Here is a 15,505-nt window from a genome sequence, read left to right on the forward strand (position 1 = left end):
AAGCGTACATAAATACGAATAATAAGAAAATTGTCATAGCGATTCAATAAAAAATTCAACAAAGTAATACTCTTCAAACATTGAAAGTATTTATTCTTCAGTTTCCCCTTATTTTTACATAAGCGTATATAATAAATTTTAAATCTCAAAAATTCGAGTTCTAATCTAAACATTTTGATAAACAACGTTCTTAGTTTTACTGTCCGGTGCATGAATGAATAAACGATGTGCAGTACCGACTCTCGAACATGCAACATATAATTGCCCATGTGAAAAACACGATTCTTCCAAATTTACTCCGCATATTTGAAATGTTTATTCTTGTGCTTTGTTTATAGTCATAGCAAATGATAAACGCACCGGAAATTGCAGACGTTTGAAATTGAATGGCATGTCTGTTGGAATCATTGGAATACGTGGTATAAGCACATCTTCGCCTTTCGCTTTGCTATTGAGTATAGTTGCTTCAATCAAATTTGGCATTAGCTTCTTTATTGCCAGTCGTGTACCATTACACTTTTTTGGAGGATTGATATTCCGCAGTAATATGATTAATGAACCAACCTTAAAAATGGAATTAATAATATATTTCATTGAACCTCCTTACAGATTTATATTCTGTAATGATTAAAGTAATGAAGAAACCTTTAAATTCAAAAGATGTGGCGAAGTACCAGATGGTTCCAATGAATTCAGAAATTCAATTTGATAATTCACAGTTTCATCTTCATCCATAACGCTGTCAATGGATTTATAAGTTATGACTTCACCTGGCAATTTTTCTTGAATTTGGAAGTTCATTGCATTGACGTGTATATTCTTCGGTGCCAATATTGAACGTTCTGCTAACCAATCATGGCTTCTGTGATTCTGAATGATATTTGGGAAAACGCATTCGACCAATTCTTCTTTTGTTTGCAAAATTGTACAAACAGTTTCGGGCAAGGTGATCATTCCATTTGTATTGTCGATTTGCATTTTTCCATTTCCGATATCCAACAATTGTTCCGAAAACGGATGTGCAGATGAATCGTCTTGTAATAGGACACGCATATTGACATTCAACGTCAATTTTTTCACAAATCTCCAGAAAGCAGAAGATTTCAGACATGCATTTATTTCATCGGCAGGAGTTGATCGAGGAAGAACTGGCATGTTTGTCGAAAATCACCTGAAAACAATATCAAGGCACCACCAAACAGCTGTTGATTTCCGCGTAAATCTTTCATAGTTCGATCCAATGCTTCGATTGCATGTTCAATGGCAATTTTAATGCAGTGTCCAATAAAGTGGCAGCAATTCCAGAAGAAGCAAGAGCCAAAGCAATTTTTTTCTGTGATCGAATAGCTGCCAGAATCAATGTAATAATGAATGTTTTTCCCGTTCCACCAGGTGCGTCCAAGAAATATAATCCGCCAGTGTTGTCAGAAACAGCTTGCAAAATTGTTTGGTATACATAGTTTTGTTGATCATTTAATTTGCCAATATTTGATTGCACAAATTCAATCTATTCGTCACAATTGAATTGTTGTTCACGTCGCAATTCTTGATCCATCAAATCATGCATCGGACGATCAGGTGAAATCATAGATAACGGTGATAATGCTTTATGCGCAATTTTGAGACACATATCTTCAATGATTATTAATGCTTCATTGTACATTTCCAAGGTAATCATCAAATCTGGATTATTTGACGTACGACGCATCCGAATCAAAATATCTTCCGTCATGTAATCTTGATATTTGTTCCATAATTCCAGTGGATTCGATGGCATGCATGTTGATATTAATAGAGAAAAGCATTCTTACTTGTTGTGGTAAAAATGAAACACATGCATCTTGAAGCGTCGATTCCCAATGTGAATCGTTTTCCGACAATTGCAGTAGGTGACATGCCTCGCGATACGTCTCACATAAATGACCATCAACTATTTTCAAATATTCGAACGATCTCGGTCCTTGAACGTTCATCAATAGAAATCGCAAATAAAAACATTCCTCGTTGTTGGGATGAATCGTATACATTCTGCCCAAAGCATCTGTTGAATATGCATATACCTGGGTGACCATCAACTGCTGTACCCTGTTTACGTCGTTGGAATTCTTTTGATGATGTATTCCATGTGTAATACTGAGGTACATCAGTATATGTATAGCAAACTTCTGGCAAATGTATCGGTTTCACAAAGTCGAAAAAAGCAGTTAAAGTAGTCGCTGGTGGTTGTTCTGCTCTCTGCTGTATATTTTCAGTAGTAAAATAAACACGTTGACCATTTTCAAGATGCACCGCTAGATGAACAACAACAGGATGTCTTTCGTGCAATGGAAACGAAAATATTCCCCTAATTGCTTCATTGCTGCTAACGTATCGGCCCATTTGATATCGAGTAATTTCATCGTTCCTATTGTCAGCATCAGGTACTTCAAAGACAGCCATATCACTACCTTTATTCACATACTTGCAAATGTATTTGATTGACTTGACGAAATTACAATACTCAACGTTAATGTGAGACTGAAATATTTTTGACAGAAGTTGTGAATATGGCACAACCCAGCGATTATCGACGATGATTTCTTGATGACGAATGTTCATCATTACTGATTGACCGTTATCTTCAGTAGACCGTCGTCGATACAACGGGTATCCATCGTTGCCTGTTATTGTGTCGGAAGTCAATGCTCTGGGATAACGCTTTGAGCATTTGCCATCAATCATGCATGGTGAATTCCTATTTAGTACGCCACATGGGCCATGAATCATATGTTTTGTGAGGACTTCAAATAATTCTTGATCAATTGTTTGATCTGGTGTCTCGGCTGATATGATATTATCAATTTCATCTGGTGTGATTTTACGAACCAACCATATCAATATATTTGCGTGCGGCAATCCTCTCTTTTGCCATTCCATCCATCAGCGCTTATAATTTTTGCCAAAAAACCCGTGCATTTATGTATATCGTTACGATCTGTTGTTGATTGACCGTCAAACAAATTATTTTGAATATCTCTCCACTTCGGATTACATGTGAATGTAATAAATAAATCTGGTCGGCCGTATTTTCTCACATATGACATCGCATCTTGAGCATATTCGTGCATATGGCGAGGACTTCCAATATAAGATGCTGGTAATATCGTCAGACGTCCAATATCATTCAAACTCCCATTATTTGATATTGCATCACGCAAATGTATGTATTCTTCTGATCGCAATTTACTTTGATTGAACCGGATGTAATTGAGACGTTCAGTATCAGTAATTCATGGCGCTGACCTTCTTTTGAGCATCAAGACCTGTAAAAATGCGTTTCGAAACGTATTTAGAAGTTTTCAATTCAAAATCGAAATCTTTTATTTAATCGAAATATTTATGAGCACGATATATATTATGTACCTGTGCTTGGGTTAATCATTGGGATATTTATATGGTATCCATCATGGCCATTCCAGTGCAATATAGGATACTGTAATGCATCGTAACAACGATGAAGCTCCGAAACACGTTGTAATTGTTCATTTCTACGGTGAAGAATAATATCTCGAGATTGAAACTGATCGCCAACAATCACAATGGCCACTTCATCAATGGTTGGTGCATTGAATCTTCTTGAATGCTCTCCAGTTGGAGTTTAATCGGCTCTTATAACGATTCTGTGATTATCAGATGGCAACCGATCCATAGCAGTTTTGAAAAATTGGACTAATTCATTGTGCTGATGAAAAAAATCTTGTAGTTCGCAAAGAATTTTTCTTTTTGTGTGAGAACCAATTGTGCAGCGTTGATTTAATTCACGATTTTTATCTCCGATGAAAAAAATTCCGGCAATTTTACTTCCCCGTTAACGCAACACATTCCAGCCGTTTCACCCGAGAATTTAGCCGCTTCACAATGTGGGCATATAACATCCATCATTCCAATATATCCATGTACATTATAGTCGATTGCAAATGCAGCACGGAACATATCTTCCAAAACACGACGTCGTATTCGCGTATGATTTCTTGCATGATGAGCTTCTTCAAATCTATTTCGTGGACGTCGCACTGCAATTTGTGATACTCTTTGAGCCCCGAGCATTTCGAGTACGTCGACCTATGTTTGATTTTGGACGTGCCGGCATTTCTTTAAAATAATTTCTTATATGATCACTTCGTTTGAAACACACATAAAGTTTTCACTGAATAATTTTCAATAATTATTCTTTTAAATAGCCGGAATAAAAAAGCAAGCGATCGAAATTGAACGATTCAAATAATTTACAAATCAAAATATTGAAAAACAAAACAGAAAAGAATTGTATGAAATGTCACTTTCCAATTTTTCGACTTTTCCTTATGAAAAGTATATGGTTTTTTATATATCTAACCCTCAGCAGATCCACAGCGAACAACTTCTGATTTCATGAAGATTGGTTCCGCCGTTCTCGAGCGTTAGCGTTACTAACAAACAAACAATAATTTTTACTTACATATGTACATACGTATGTACATACAAAATAAAACGTTTGTATGGGAAAAAGAAAGGGGCTGTTTTTAGGGGTTTTCCGGCAACTTTCGTAATTTTTTCTTACATAAGAACCTTCTCCTGATAACAACAAATACAACAAAAAAAAATCAGCCAAATCGGTTCAGCCGTTTATGAGTGATGAAATTACAAAGAAAGTGGCATTGATTTTTATATACATAGATATATTCAAAAATTATTCAATTAATTTTACAAATTTGATTTTTAAACATTATTTTTAGATTTATAAAGTCGCTTGACGCAACAGGGCCTAATACGCCAGAGCGAAAATATATGGGATCTATAGAAGTATAGCTGCTACATACTGCCCAGTATTCCGCTTAAGGAATATGAAAAAATTTTGGACCAACTAGTGGAAGATGCAACGACAACTGCACCAAATATAATTGCGGATTTCAATGCTTGGGCGATAGAATGGGGAATCAAAGCAACTAGCCCGAGAGGTTGTGCACTCCTTATAGCCTTCGCTGTACTAGACGCTGTCCTGTTGAACACAGGAACAAAGAATACATTTGAAAAGAATGGGCGTGGCACCATTATTGACATATCTTTTGCCAGTAGAAACCTAATCCGATCAACAGACTGGCGATTCACTGATATATGTATATACCCAGAGTGACCATCTGGCTATATTGATATACACACACAATGGCTATGCAGACCCGCTTGTCGCCAAAAGGTGCAGTCCAAAAGGTGGCAGATTGAAACTCTTGACGAGGAACTTTTTTAATTTATGCTGGATGAAAACCTGAAAGAGGATATTGACGTAGATCAGTGGTTCCCAAACTTATTTTGTCTACCGCCCACTTTGAGAATAAATATTTTTTTAGCGCCCCCATTTTTTCACCTATTTAAAAACCACTATAACTTCAAATTAATTATTGTGACCTATATATGTATATTAACGGAGAATTCTAAACGAAACTTTTACTATAACCAGCAACTTGAAACCTAAGTGCAGTAGGTAACATACAACGGCGCTTAGGTCTCAAGTTAACTCTTACGGGCTCCACCTTCCAATAAGAATGATTATTGAAACACAACTTTATAGTATTAAAACAGAGAATATTTTATTAAACACAAAACTAAAATAATCGATCCATATATAAAAACTAATGTCAAGGATGAATCTGATGCTGTTTAATAAGTTTGTTAATATCAGGTTCCAATTTACTCAAGAACAGTCGCAAGTCGCCACGTTCGGTAACAAGCAAACGATTTATATTTTTAGTAAGCAGTGTTGCCACAGCACTAAATCCACGTTCACACAAATATGACGATGGAAATGCTATCAAGAATCGTAGAACGATTGACCACAATCCTGGGCGAGATCGTATTTTGTAGCCAAAATTCTTGGTAACCATTTTTTAACTTGATTTTTATTTCCTCGTTTGTTGTTAGTTCTATAAGTGCTTCTTCCAGCTGAGGTGACATAGCTCTGTTGACATTTGAAAACGGATCCAACACCCAGTCTAGTATTTCCAAGTTCAAAATGTCCTGGTATCGTTCGGTGAAGTCAATGTGGAGGTTTTCCAAATGTTGGCAGTAGGCAAACAATTCGTCGTTGCTGCATGATACTGATAAATTCGGAAAATTGTGAAACTCACGTCTGCCCAGATTCTTTTTGTGTAGAAGCAGTTTGGCTGCGAAAGCAGCAACGACGTTTTTTGTTTTAATAAAATTTAGGTTATCGCCTTGCAGTAGGAGATTCATGTCGTTGAACAATTTATACAGGTCTGTCATGTAAGCTATATCATTGATGTTATGAGCTTGTCTTGAAATTCTGTATCTTTAGTTTCCAAGAACTCTATAATAGAGTCAAACAGGTTGTAGAATCGAGTCAGACAATTGCCTCTTGATAGCCAACGAACTTCAGTATGAAACAACAAACGATTGAAATCCTCGTCATTAGTAACACAAAGCTGATGAAATAATCTATCATTCAAAGAGCTGTTGCGGATTGTATTGACTGCTTTGATGACATATTGCAGTGATTGAAATAGGTTTTCACTTAAGTTTCTAGCAACTAAATGTTGTCTATGAATAACGCAATGTACAATGGTTTGCCTTTTTGAGCAATTAACAAAGAGATATTGTACGAAGCTCGAAGTCCGTCATCATCTTGCTTAGCAGCCGCTGAAAATAGTTTTGCTACACTTGGCTGAGTATTATGCTTCTTATCTAGGTCTTGAAAATATGCTACATTCTTGTCTCTCTTATCTGGATGCATTTTATTCAAATGATCTTGCAGTCTTGAAGGCTTCATTGCTTCATTCGAAAATGTTTTTAGACATAGAAGACACAAAGGCGAGGATGGGTTTGTGGGATTTTCAATGAATCCGAATTTAATGTATTCCGCACAGTATTGCCGTCTCTTCTTTTTTACTTCCGACATTGTTTTGCTTTGAGAAATACGTTGATAAATATTACATTGTTTATATAGGAATACTTAAGCACAATTATTATATAGTAGTCCAAAAATATGAATTCTTATTTTTCCTAGAAATACATTTGTAAAAAAGGATCTTTATCCTTTTTTTATTTTCCACATAAAAGATTTAAGGAGTTCAAAAGCTCAAAACGTGCCCTACATCAGCTACCTACCCGACGTCATTTCGCAAGTGATAAAATAAATTATTTAAGAGCTCAAAGCATGCGCTACATCAGCTCGAACCTACCTACCCTACAACTTTGCGCAAATGATTATATTATGATAGCAAATGCCCACATACAAATTTGGCAATGGCAATAGCAATACGTTTGACAGTTAGTATTCTATAGATTCTATCCTGCCGAGATGCCCCGTTATGAAATGGAGCGACCGATTGACATGATTTTAATTTTTTCTATATTCAATAAAATAGGACAGATATATGAACTACGCGGAGAGAAATATAGAACCGAGTTTGAGCAATCTTTTAATTCATATTAGTTGATGTTCACAAGTTGTTGTTGAGAGTCGAGAGCTCATGTAGTTGTTGTCTAAAAGGCCTCCTAGCTAAATAAAATTACAAATAACCAACCCGACCTCTACACAACGCCCCCACTTTCTTTCTGGGTCTCTTACCGCCCCCCTTGACACCTGCAACGCCCACAAGGGGGCGTTATCGCCCACTTTGGGAAACACTGACGTAGTTCATCAGGCCAAACTGCTGGTGAAACGTATTTCCAAAGCCTGCGATGTGGCCATGGTCAGAAGAAAGCAAAAAACCCAAAGAAAGTCGGTATACTGGTGGAGCAATGAAATCGACTTACTGAGAAGCGATTGTCACAAAGCTAGGCGACGATTTCAACGTAGCATAAGCAGCGGCGACTGTATGAGACCTCAAAAAAGCGATAAAGGCGAGCAAACCTTCGTGCTTCAAAATGCTATGCGACAAAGTGGACGAAAACCTCTGGGGCGAAAATCGTGATGGAAAAGATAGGAGAGAGCAAGGGACAAGCACCGACCTGTCCCTCGTTGCTTAGGAATGTGGTTGAAACGCTAATTTCTAAGCAAAGTCAAGAAGGCGGAAGTTTACTATTTGAAAAAGCACAGCCCACAGATGCAACACAAGTAAAAGATCTCGAAGTGCTGCAAGCTACTGAAAAGTTCGGTAACACTAAAGCACCAGGTCTGGATGGAATCCCGCACAGGACCCTGAAGATCGTAGTGAAATACAACACAAAACTATTTGTGGAGCTACTTACGTGATGTCTACGGGAAGGGCTTTCCCCAAGATATGGAAAAGGCAACGCCTAGTGCTATTACAGAAGTTAAACAAACCAGCAGGGGAACCGAGCTCCTATCATCCACTGTGCATGATCGACACAATGGGCAAAATGCTAGAGTGGATTATCTGTGCCCTTCTAGAAAGTCACCTAGAAGGTGAGGTCTGCTACCTGTCTAACAACCAATACGGCTTCCGCAAAAAACGTTCAACGGGTGACGCAATTAAGAAGCTCATAGGTATTGCGGTAAATGCCATAGAAGGAGATAGATTTATGTACGGCAAAAAAAGAAAACTGCGCGGTGATAACTCTCGGCTACTGGCCCCACATACTAAGTGCATTAGAGGCGAAAAAAATACCAAACTACTTCCTGAGCATCATACAGAGCTATTTGTCCGAAAAACTGCTAAGGAAGTACAGATTATCGGATACGCTGATGATATAGCGGTAACCATTGTAGCCATAGAACTACATCAAATCCAGAGCATATTTAGCGAGACTGTTCCGAAAATAAAAAAAACTGGCTTTAGAGCTCAAAACTCCAACTCGCAGAACAAAAGACGGAAGCAGTGCTTATAACAAGCAGAAAAAAGCTCGAGAATATCTCCTTTAATATTGACGGACACAGTATTACATCATAATCATCACTAAAATACCTCGGTGTAATGATCCACGTGAGACTCAGTTACAAAGTCCACATTGAGAAAGCGTGCGAAAAAGCTGCCCGCGTAAATGCAGCTTTAGCCACAATCATGACCAACATGGGTGGACCAAAACAAAACAGCAGAGCGCTCTTGGCCAAAGCTAGCCAATCGATTTTAAAGGGAATGTACAAGCATGGGTGCAGCGAAAGCATAGCGAGGTAGGCTTTTACATGACGCAGCTTCTTACAGGACACGGATGTTTCAGAGAGTATCTGCATAAGCATGGTCATGACAATAGAGTTACCTGCTTTTTCTGTGGGAGCAGTAGCGAAAATGCGGAGCATGTATTTTTTTACTGCCCGAGATTTACAACAGAGCGGCAGCATCTGGAGATGGAAGTGGCAGGCCGAATAACACCTGATAATATAGTGCTTTATATGCTGCAAACTAGACAAGTATGGTATACCATGGAGAAGACGACAGCATTTCTAAAAAGCTACAGATGACGGAGTTAAGGGTTTAGTACGTACTGTCTCGCAAGTCCAATGTAGTAAGATAATACTGATTAGGCGTGGTCCCGAATGAAGTGTACCTTTAGCGAGGAGTACAAATCGTGCATACTGCATACCACTAGGTATCAGTATCTATGGAAGATTCCCCCTTCGGAAACAAAACAAAAAAAAAACAAAAAAAATATGTCCACTCAATGCTTCATGCGAAATCTCCGTTGCCACGGACAACCAATTGCCGAAACTCACGTTTTGTCAAAGAGTCAATTTGTCGAAGGACCGATGCGACATTAAGGCGTCACAACATTGTGTTGTTGGTAGAAAATCTGAGCTGTGCAGAAAAAATAAGCGAACGATCGCCGACTGTCACCGCTCCCCTTGCCTCTCTAACAGCTTCGCCCTCAAACTAGTAAATATGTATGTTTAATATGAGCGTATATACATATCGATGCAGATTTTTACCAGCCACTATTTAGGAAATGACAAATATTTTAAGTCAACAAGAACTATGTTGCAAATTTTGTCACTTATTTCTGTGAACAAACTTCAGAAAGTTGTGATTATGATTTTAGAATCTAAAATTAGTAGGTTAAATTTTAGTTTGAATGAAAAAACGAAAATTCCTATGTTAAATATATGGGAACCTAAAAAAAAAATAGCGACCCCTTAGAGTTAAGCTACAGCGTCTGGCTTGAGGGAGGATTTTTTGTTTGTCAATCACTAACATTTGAGGGGGTAAGAGTTGAAAAAAAATTTAAAAATTTTTTTTAAGCACCCTAATACATATCAAATATATCAAATAATTGAAAAAGTAGGCCTTATTTTCGCATTAATTACAAATATTGCTTTGAAAAAGTAAATTAATTAAAATGTATTCAATTGCACCTGTATTTATAAATATGCACAAAGCGAATTCATATGAATTGCATATTAACGTATAAAAATATAAGCAAAAGAGCTAACATACTTCTGTAACAGCAATATATTTACGTTCTCTGGCAGTAATATCAGCCACAGTAAAGCGTGGACGGGTACTCTAATACGTTATACAAATTTTATTAATTAAAAATAAAGCATAACAACATATTTAAATTTGTATGAACAACTTAAAATATACTGCAGCATTTTATAATATACAATACATGCAATATTATAATGCCAAGATGTGACTACAATTGTATACGTATGAATGATAAAAATTATATATGTTTTTTTGCTGAATAATCCAGTACATTTTGTTTACAAACTATATGAACATCTAAACGCGAACTACAAATGTAATACAATTAAACCTATGTAATATGCACTAAATAATTCAATATACATACATATGCCCTAATTTCAATATGGAAAGTCTCCAAGGGGCAGCTTGCACAACGGATTGGGGAGTGCAAGATACATGCATCATTAACACAAATTCTATAACAGAAACAACACATGGTGGGAAATAAAACAGGAGAGCGGTCCAATATCCGCGAACATGCCAACCTGCATAAAACCAAACTCTTGCAGGAATATTCACTAGCAGGGATAAAGGAATGCCCAACATCTCCAATGTGAGAGCGAATCAAAATTAGCGTTTTTTTTATAACTTTTTATATTGTAGCCAGATCAGATCTGATCAGTTTTGGGGTGTTCAAATTAAAGTTTTTAATTCAAACAACTGACCTTTGACCGTTCGAAAAAGTGATTTAAACATGATTTCTACTAATTAGCGTTTTTAACAGTTCTCTATTGAAGGAAGATGACGCATGTGATGACAAACTTTTCATACCATTAAATTTCGGATTTTTTTCGATTTTCATTGTTTTACATTTTTATTAATGATCTTGAATGGCTGCAATAAATCGCTCCATTCACATTTATTTTTGGCAGAATTACAATTAGGCCGAAACGTCAAAATTTACCCGATGTAGCCAACTGTCAAAGTCGGGTAGGTGAGTTGCTCTCACATTTTCCGTTCATTATAATAGCGTTTAGCAGCATTGATATCTCTTGCGCTGCTCTGATTCTGTAGCAGAGACAAAGAGAAGCCAACTCATCTCTCCTTGGAAATGAGAGAAAAACTGCTAAAAGTCAACACCTCCTGAACTCTATCAAATGTCAAAGTTCAGGATGTTTTGCCGTTTTTGGCATCACACCGTAGCTAACGCAAGACACACCTTATGGGGTAACTCAAATATAAACACCAGAAGTGAGTATTTTATACAATATATTTTAAGTAGCAATTTAAGTATACGCAACAAAGTCAATAGACCGTCTTTTATTTTCCCAAGCTCTGATGTACTGGACCTCACGTTATCAACAGACACAGACAGTCTCGTTGGGGATGACTGGAGGGTGTCCGATGAGTCTTCCCTGCCGAATCACTCCTGGATACTCTTCAGCATTCGCGAGAAATTTAGTACTCCTCTCAAACATAGAAACCCTAGAAGAACAGCATGGGAAAAATTTACTAGAATAGCAACAAAAGGCCTTCAAAATGGAGGCATTAAGAGTATCAGTAATCCCTAAGAACTCGATACAGAAGTATAGAAGATAGGCAAAATATTAACAACAACTTTCAATAAATCTACTCCGCTTACAGTTCTGAATAAGGGAAAGTCTCCTCCTTGAGTGTGCTTAGGAATCTGAGAACACAACTAATGAAAGCTTTCATTAAGAGTTTCAGATCCAAAATCTGGCAACCATACAAAGATATCATGAAAAGATACAAAAAAGCAGTCAGGAAAGCTGAAACAGACTCATGGCGATCTTTCTGCATATCGATAGAATAGAAGCAGCAGAATAGATGCAGGGAATCCGCAAAGCTGAGTAAGATGCAATCCAAAGAACACATCAATACTGCCTACATTAAGACGGAAGAAAATGTATGGAACTCCTCTGCTAAAAATTCTGTGGAGGTGCTTATTAAAACGCATTTCCTTGGAGTCAGCAAACGGCAACAACGGAAGTTCAAGCAGAACCACTGGCAAACGCAGCTGACTACCTAGACCTGATAGTAGATAAAAGGAAAATTAAAGAATGCCATAAATAGTTTCTCACCATATAAAGCATGAGGTTCAAACGGATTTATACCCATAATGCTGCAAAAGCTCTAAGAACCAATGGTTCAAAGGTTTAAAAACAACTGTCTTACATCGCAAGAAGTTGGGAAAGAATTAAAGTGAGGTCAAACCACGTCAAGTGGTCCATGAAAGTTTCGCAAAATCACCGATTTTGAAAATTAGCATACCCCGTGATATAAATATTTCGTCAAAATTCTATTTTTTGTTAAAGTTATTGAAGGTTGAAATATAGTGCGCTATAAAATTGAAAAATTATTTTGTCATAAATTACTAGAGATAAATTGAAGTCAAAGAAAAATGTTCGTGCTACATTCTAAATATTTTTTCACGATCCATTTGCTTAAATAATAATATTTGACATAATTTTTTGTTAAACAATTGAAATTTTTAATGGGTTTCTCACGCTAAAAACACTGAAAAGTATGTGACACAACGTGGAAAATATTCACCTTTAATAATCTGCAAAAAAATTTTTGTTCATTGATACCATTCCAAACATATTTAACTTTTTGTTTCCCTACCGCTCCTACACATTCGGGATGTCGGGAGATTACGAGCGCCGTAAACAGCGTACCAAACCGTACAACACTCTCTCTATACCATCATCATACACGAAATAGCAGCATGTTCTGTAATAAGAATAAAAGAATTGCGTGGTTGGAATCAGAAGAAATATGAATATTAGGGTGTGCCATTTTGAGGCAACCTTTTTTTTCAACTGAAAAACAGGCTCAAAAAATTCGAAATGTGTAAAGAAGTCACTCAAAAGATGAGCTCTTAATATTAATATTAAGAGGTGTCTATTTCAAATTTTCTGTTTTCCATATAAATTAGATGGAAAAAAAATCATTTTTTTGTGGTGGTTATTGTACGGAGGTTATTATATGTGCACGCTATGGCTGCCAGTAGGGATGGTAAACTCGATTCCGATTCTACTCGAAAATCGAGTTTTTTCGTAAAATAATCGATTTTTCGGAATCGATCTTCAAAAAATGATTTTTTTTCCATGTAATTTATATGGAAAACAGAATATTTGAAAGAGGCACCTCTTAATATTAATATTAAGAGCTCATCTTTTGAGTGACTTTTTTTTACGCATTTCGAAAGTTTTGAGCCTGTTATTCAGTTGAAAAAAAAGGTTGCCTCAAAATGGCACACCCTAATGAACATAGTGATATCCTAAACCAACTCAACGTTAATAAATCAAACTACACTCTCCCAATGTTGGTTTTCAACAGACACTTCCAGGTGAGAATGCCCTCTAGACGAGAATGGAGAAGGGGCGTAATAGGGGAGGAAGATACAATCTCAGCCTATACCGACGGGTCCAAGATGGACTGCGTATGGGAGTATATTCTGATGATCTGGACATTTCTCTCTCTATCCGTCTACCGAACCCGGCTATTATCTTCCAAGCGGAAGTTCTGGGCATAGAGAAGGCCTGCGTAACTCTATTGAAAAACTACGAGAGGATACATAAAGCAGCAATGTACACCGATAACTAAGCGGCTCTTCTGGCCTTGTTGTCGCCCATGACTAATTCCAGGATAGTCCTTAATTGCAAGAAAACACTGAGCTCACTAAAAGACAAACTCCACCTAGACTAGGTCTTGGTTCCCGGACATAGAAACATTTACGGTAACAAAAAGCAGACGAGTTGGCAAAGGCAGGACCTTTCCTAAACAAATCCGAGGATAGATCAGGAGAGAGCTCTATATATAATTTCAACAAGTTGCAAAACACAGATGGAAAAATATAAAAAAAATGCAATATAACTAAACAGTTACTTCCAACCTATGAAAAAAAAGTACTAGCGACTTATTAAATAGGTCCATGAAAAGTATATACAGACTACAACAATATCTGCCGAGGCTGCGAAACAGTAGGAAGTAAGGAAACAATTTTCCACTTTCTCAGTGAATGCCCCGCCCAATCGCAGATCCGACACAGAACACTTGGAATCCATCAAGCACCAAACCTTGGATGGATGTCTAAAAAACGCATATCGGACATTAGTAGCTTCATCGAAACCACAAAATGGTTTGAAAGAGAACAGTGCTGCACTCCTACCTACCTACCTATCTTCCAATTACGTATATTGGTCAGAACATAGAAATAGTAAAGTAGGCGACTCCTGCAAAAGTTAAGACAATTTTTTAGAAATATTTTGCACATTTTAAGCTGCGTGCTTTATCTTGCACAAAAACAAATTCACAGCCATCGAACACGAGTATTTTCCATAATATTTTTGAGAATGTTGAAATATAAACATTGGTCTACTACTTTCCGCACAGACCACCGCGCTACCACTGCCGTGCTTCACGGTTTTTGTGGCATATTATATATCTGACGCCGGGGAGATGGACTAATGGTTTGCCATCGGATCCAATACAAGTCACCTTTATTTCATCGCTCGAAAGCATTTTTTTTCCAAAATTGTACGTTTTCTAAATTTTCTTTGGCAAAGTTCAGCTGTGCTCTTATGGACATAATTGGTGTCGACGCACTCGCTTAAATAACTGAGCATCACCGAAACGCCTTCGTACAAGTCTACTGGATACGCTTAACCAAAATTCATCATTTATTTCAGCCATAATTTTTCGAGAGAGTTAAAAAGGATCAGCCTTGCATTTTCTGATGATGGCTCCATCAATATGTCGTATGGTTTGACGTGCAGGAGCTTTGCGGATTTTTTTTTATTTTTCAGCAAATTACTATCACTTTAAGCAAAGTTTATGGCGTTATATACCATTTTCCTCAAACAATTCATAATTTTGGCAAGCTGGTTTGGATTTTTGCCTTTTTACGTAGATCAAAAATCATTCTACTTTTTTCCAGAGTACAATGAACATTTTTACCCAATTTTTCTTCTTCTTAATTGGCGTAGACACCACTTACGCGATTATAGCCGAGTTAACAACAGCGCGACAGTCGTTTCTGCTTTTCGCTACGTGGCGCCAATTGGATATTCCAAGCGAAGCCAGGTCCTTCTTCACTTGGTTTTTCGAACGGAGTGGAGGTCTTCCTCTTCCTCTGCTTC

The 15,505-nt window shown here is 37.2% G+C and overlaps 1 protein-coding gene across 1 annotated transcript; it reads right to left on the bottom strand.

The window, feature by feature from the left end:
• Positions 1-315: 315 nt before the first annotated feature.
• LOC120779862 lies at positions 316-1,053 on the bottom strand. The gene is made up of 2 exons (XM_040112219.1): positions 646-1,053; positions 316-564 (listed from the first exon to the last, which is right to left on the bottom strand). Exons 1-2 carry the CDS (start codon positions 1,051-1,053, stop codon positions 316-318), a joined length of 657 nt encoding a protein of 218 aa, XP_039968153.1.
• Positions 1,054-15,505: the final 14,452 nt, after the last annotated feature.

Source organism: Bactrocera tryoni, unplaced genomic scaffold, assembly GCF_016617805.1.
Source record: "Bactrocera tryoni isolate S06 unplaced genomic scaffold, CSIRO_BtryS06_freeze2 scaffold_11, whole genome shotgun sequence".
NCBI lineage: Eukaryota > Metazoa > Arthropoda > Insecta > Diptera > Tephritidae > Bactrocera > Bactrocera tryoni.

What these genes read in the sequence shown, in the direction of transcription:
- LOC120779862 (XM_040112219.1), bottom strand. Translation starts at nt 1,053, where the DNA reads ATGCGTGTCCTATTACAAGACGATTCATCTGCACATCCGTTTTCGGAA. An exon ending in CACATCTTTTGAATTTAAAG is followed by an intron (nt 565 to 645) that starts GTTTCTTCATTA and finishes TCCATTTTTAAG; the next exon opens with GTTGGTTCATTAATCATATT.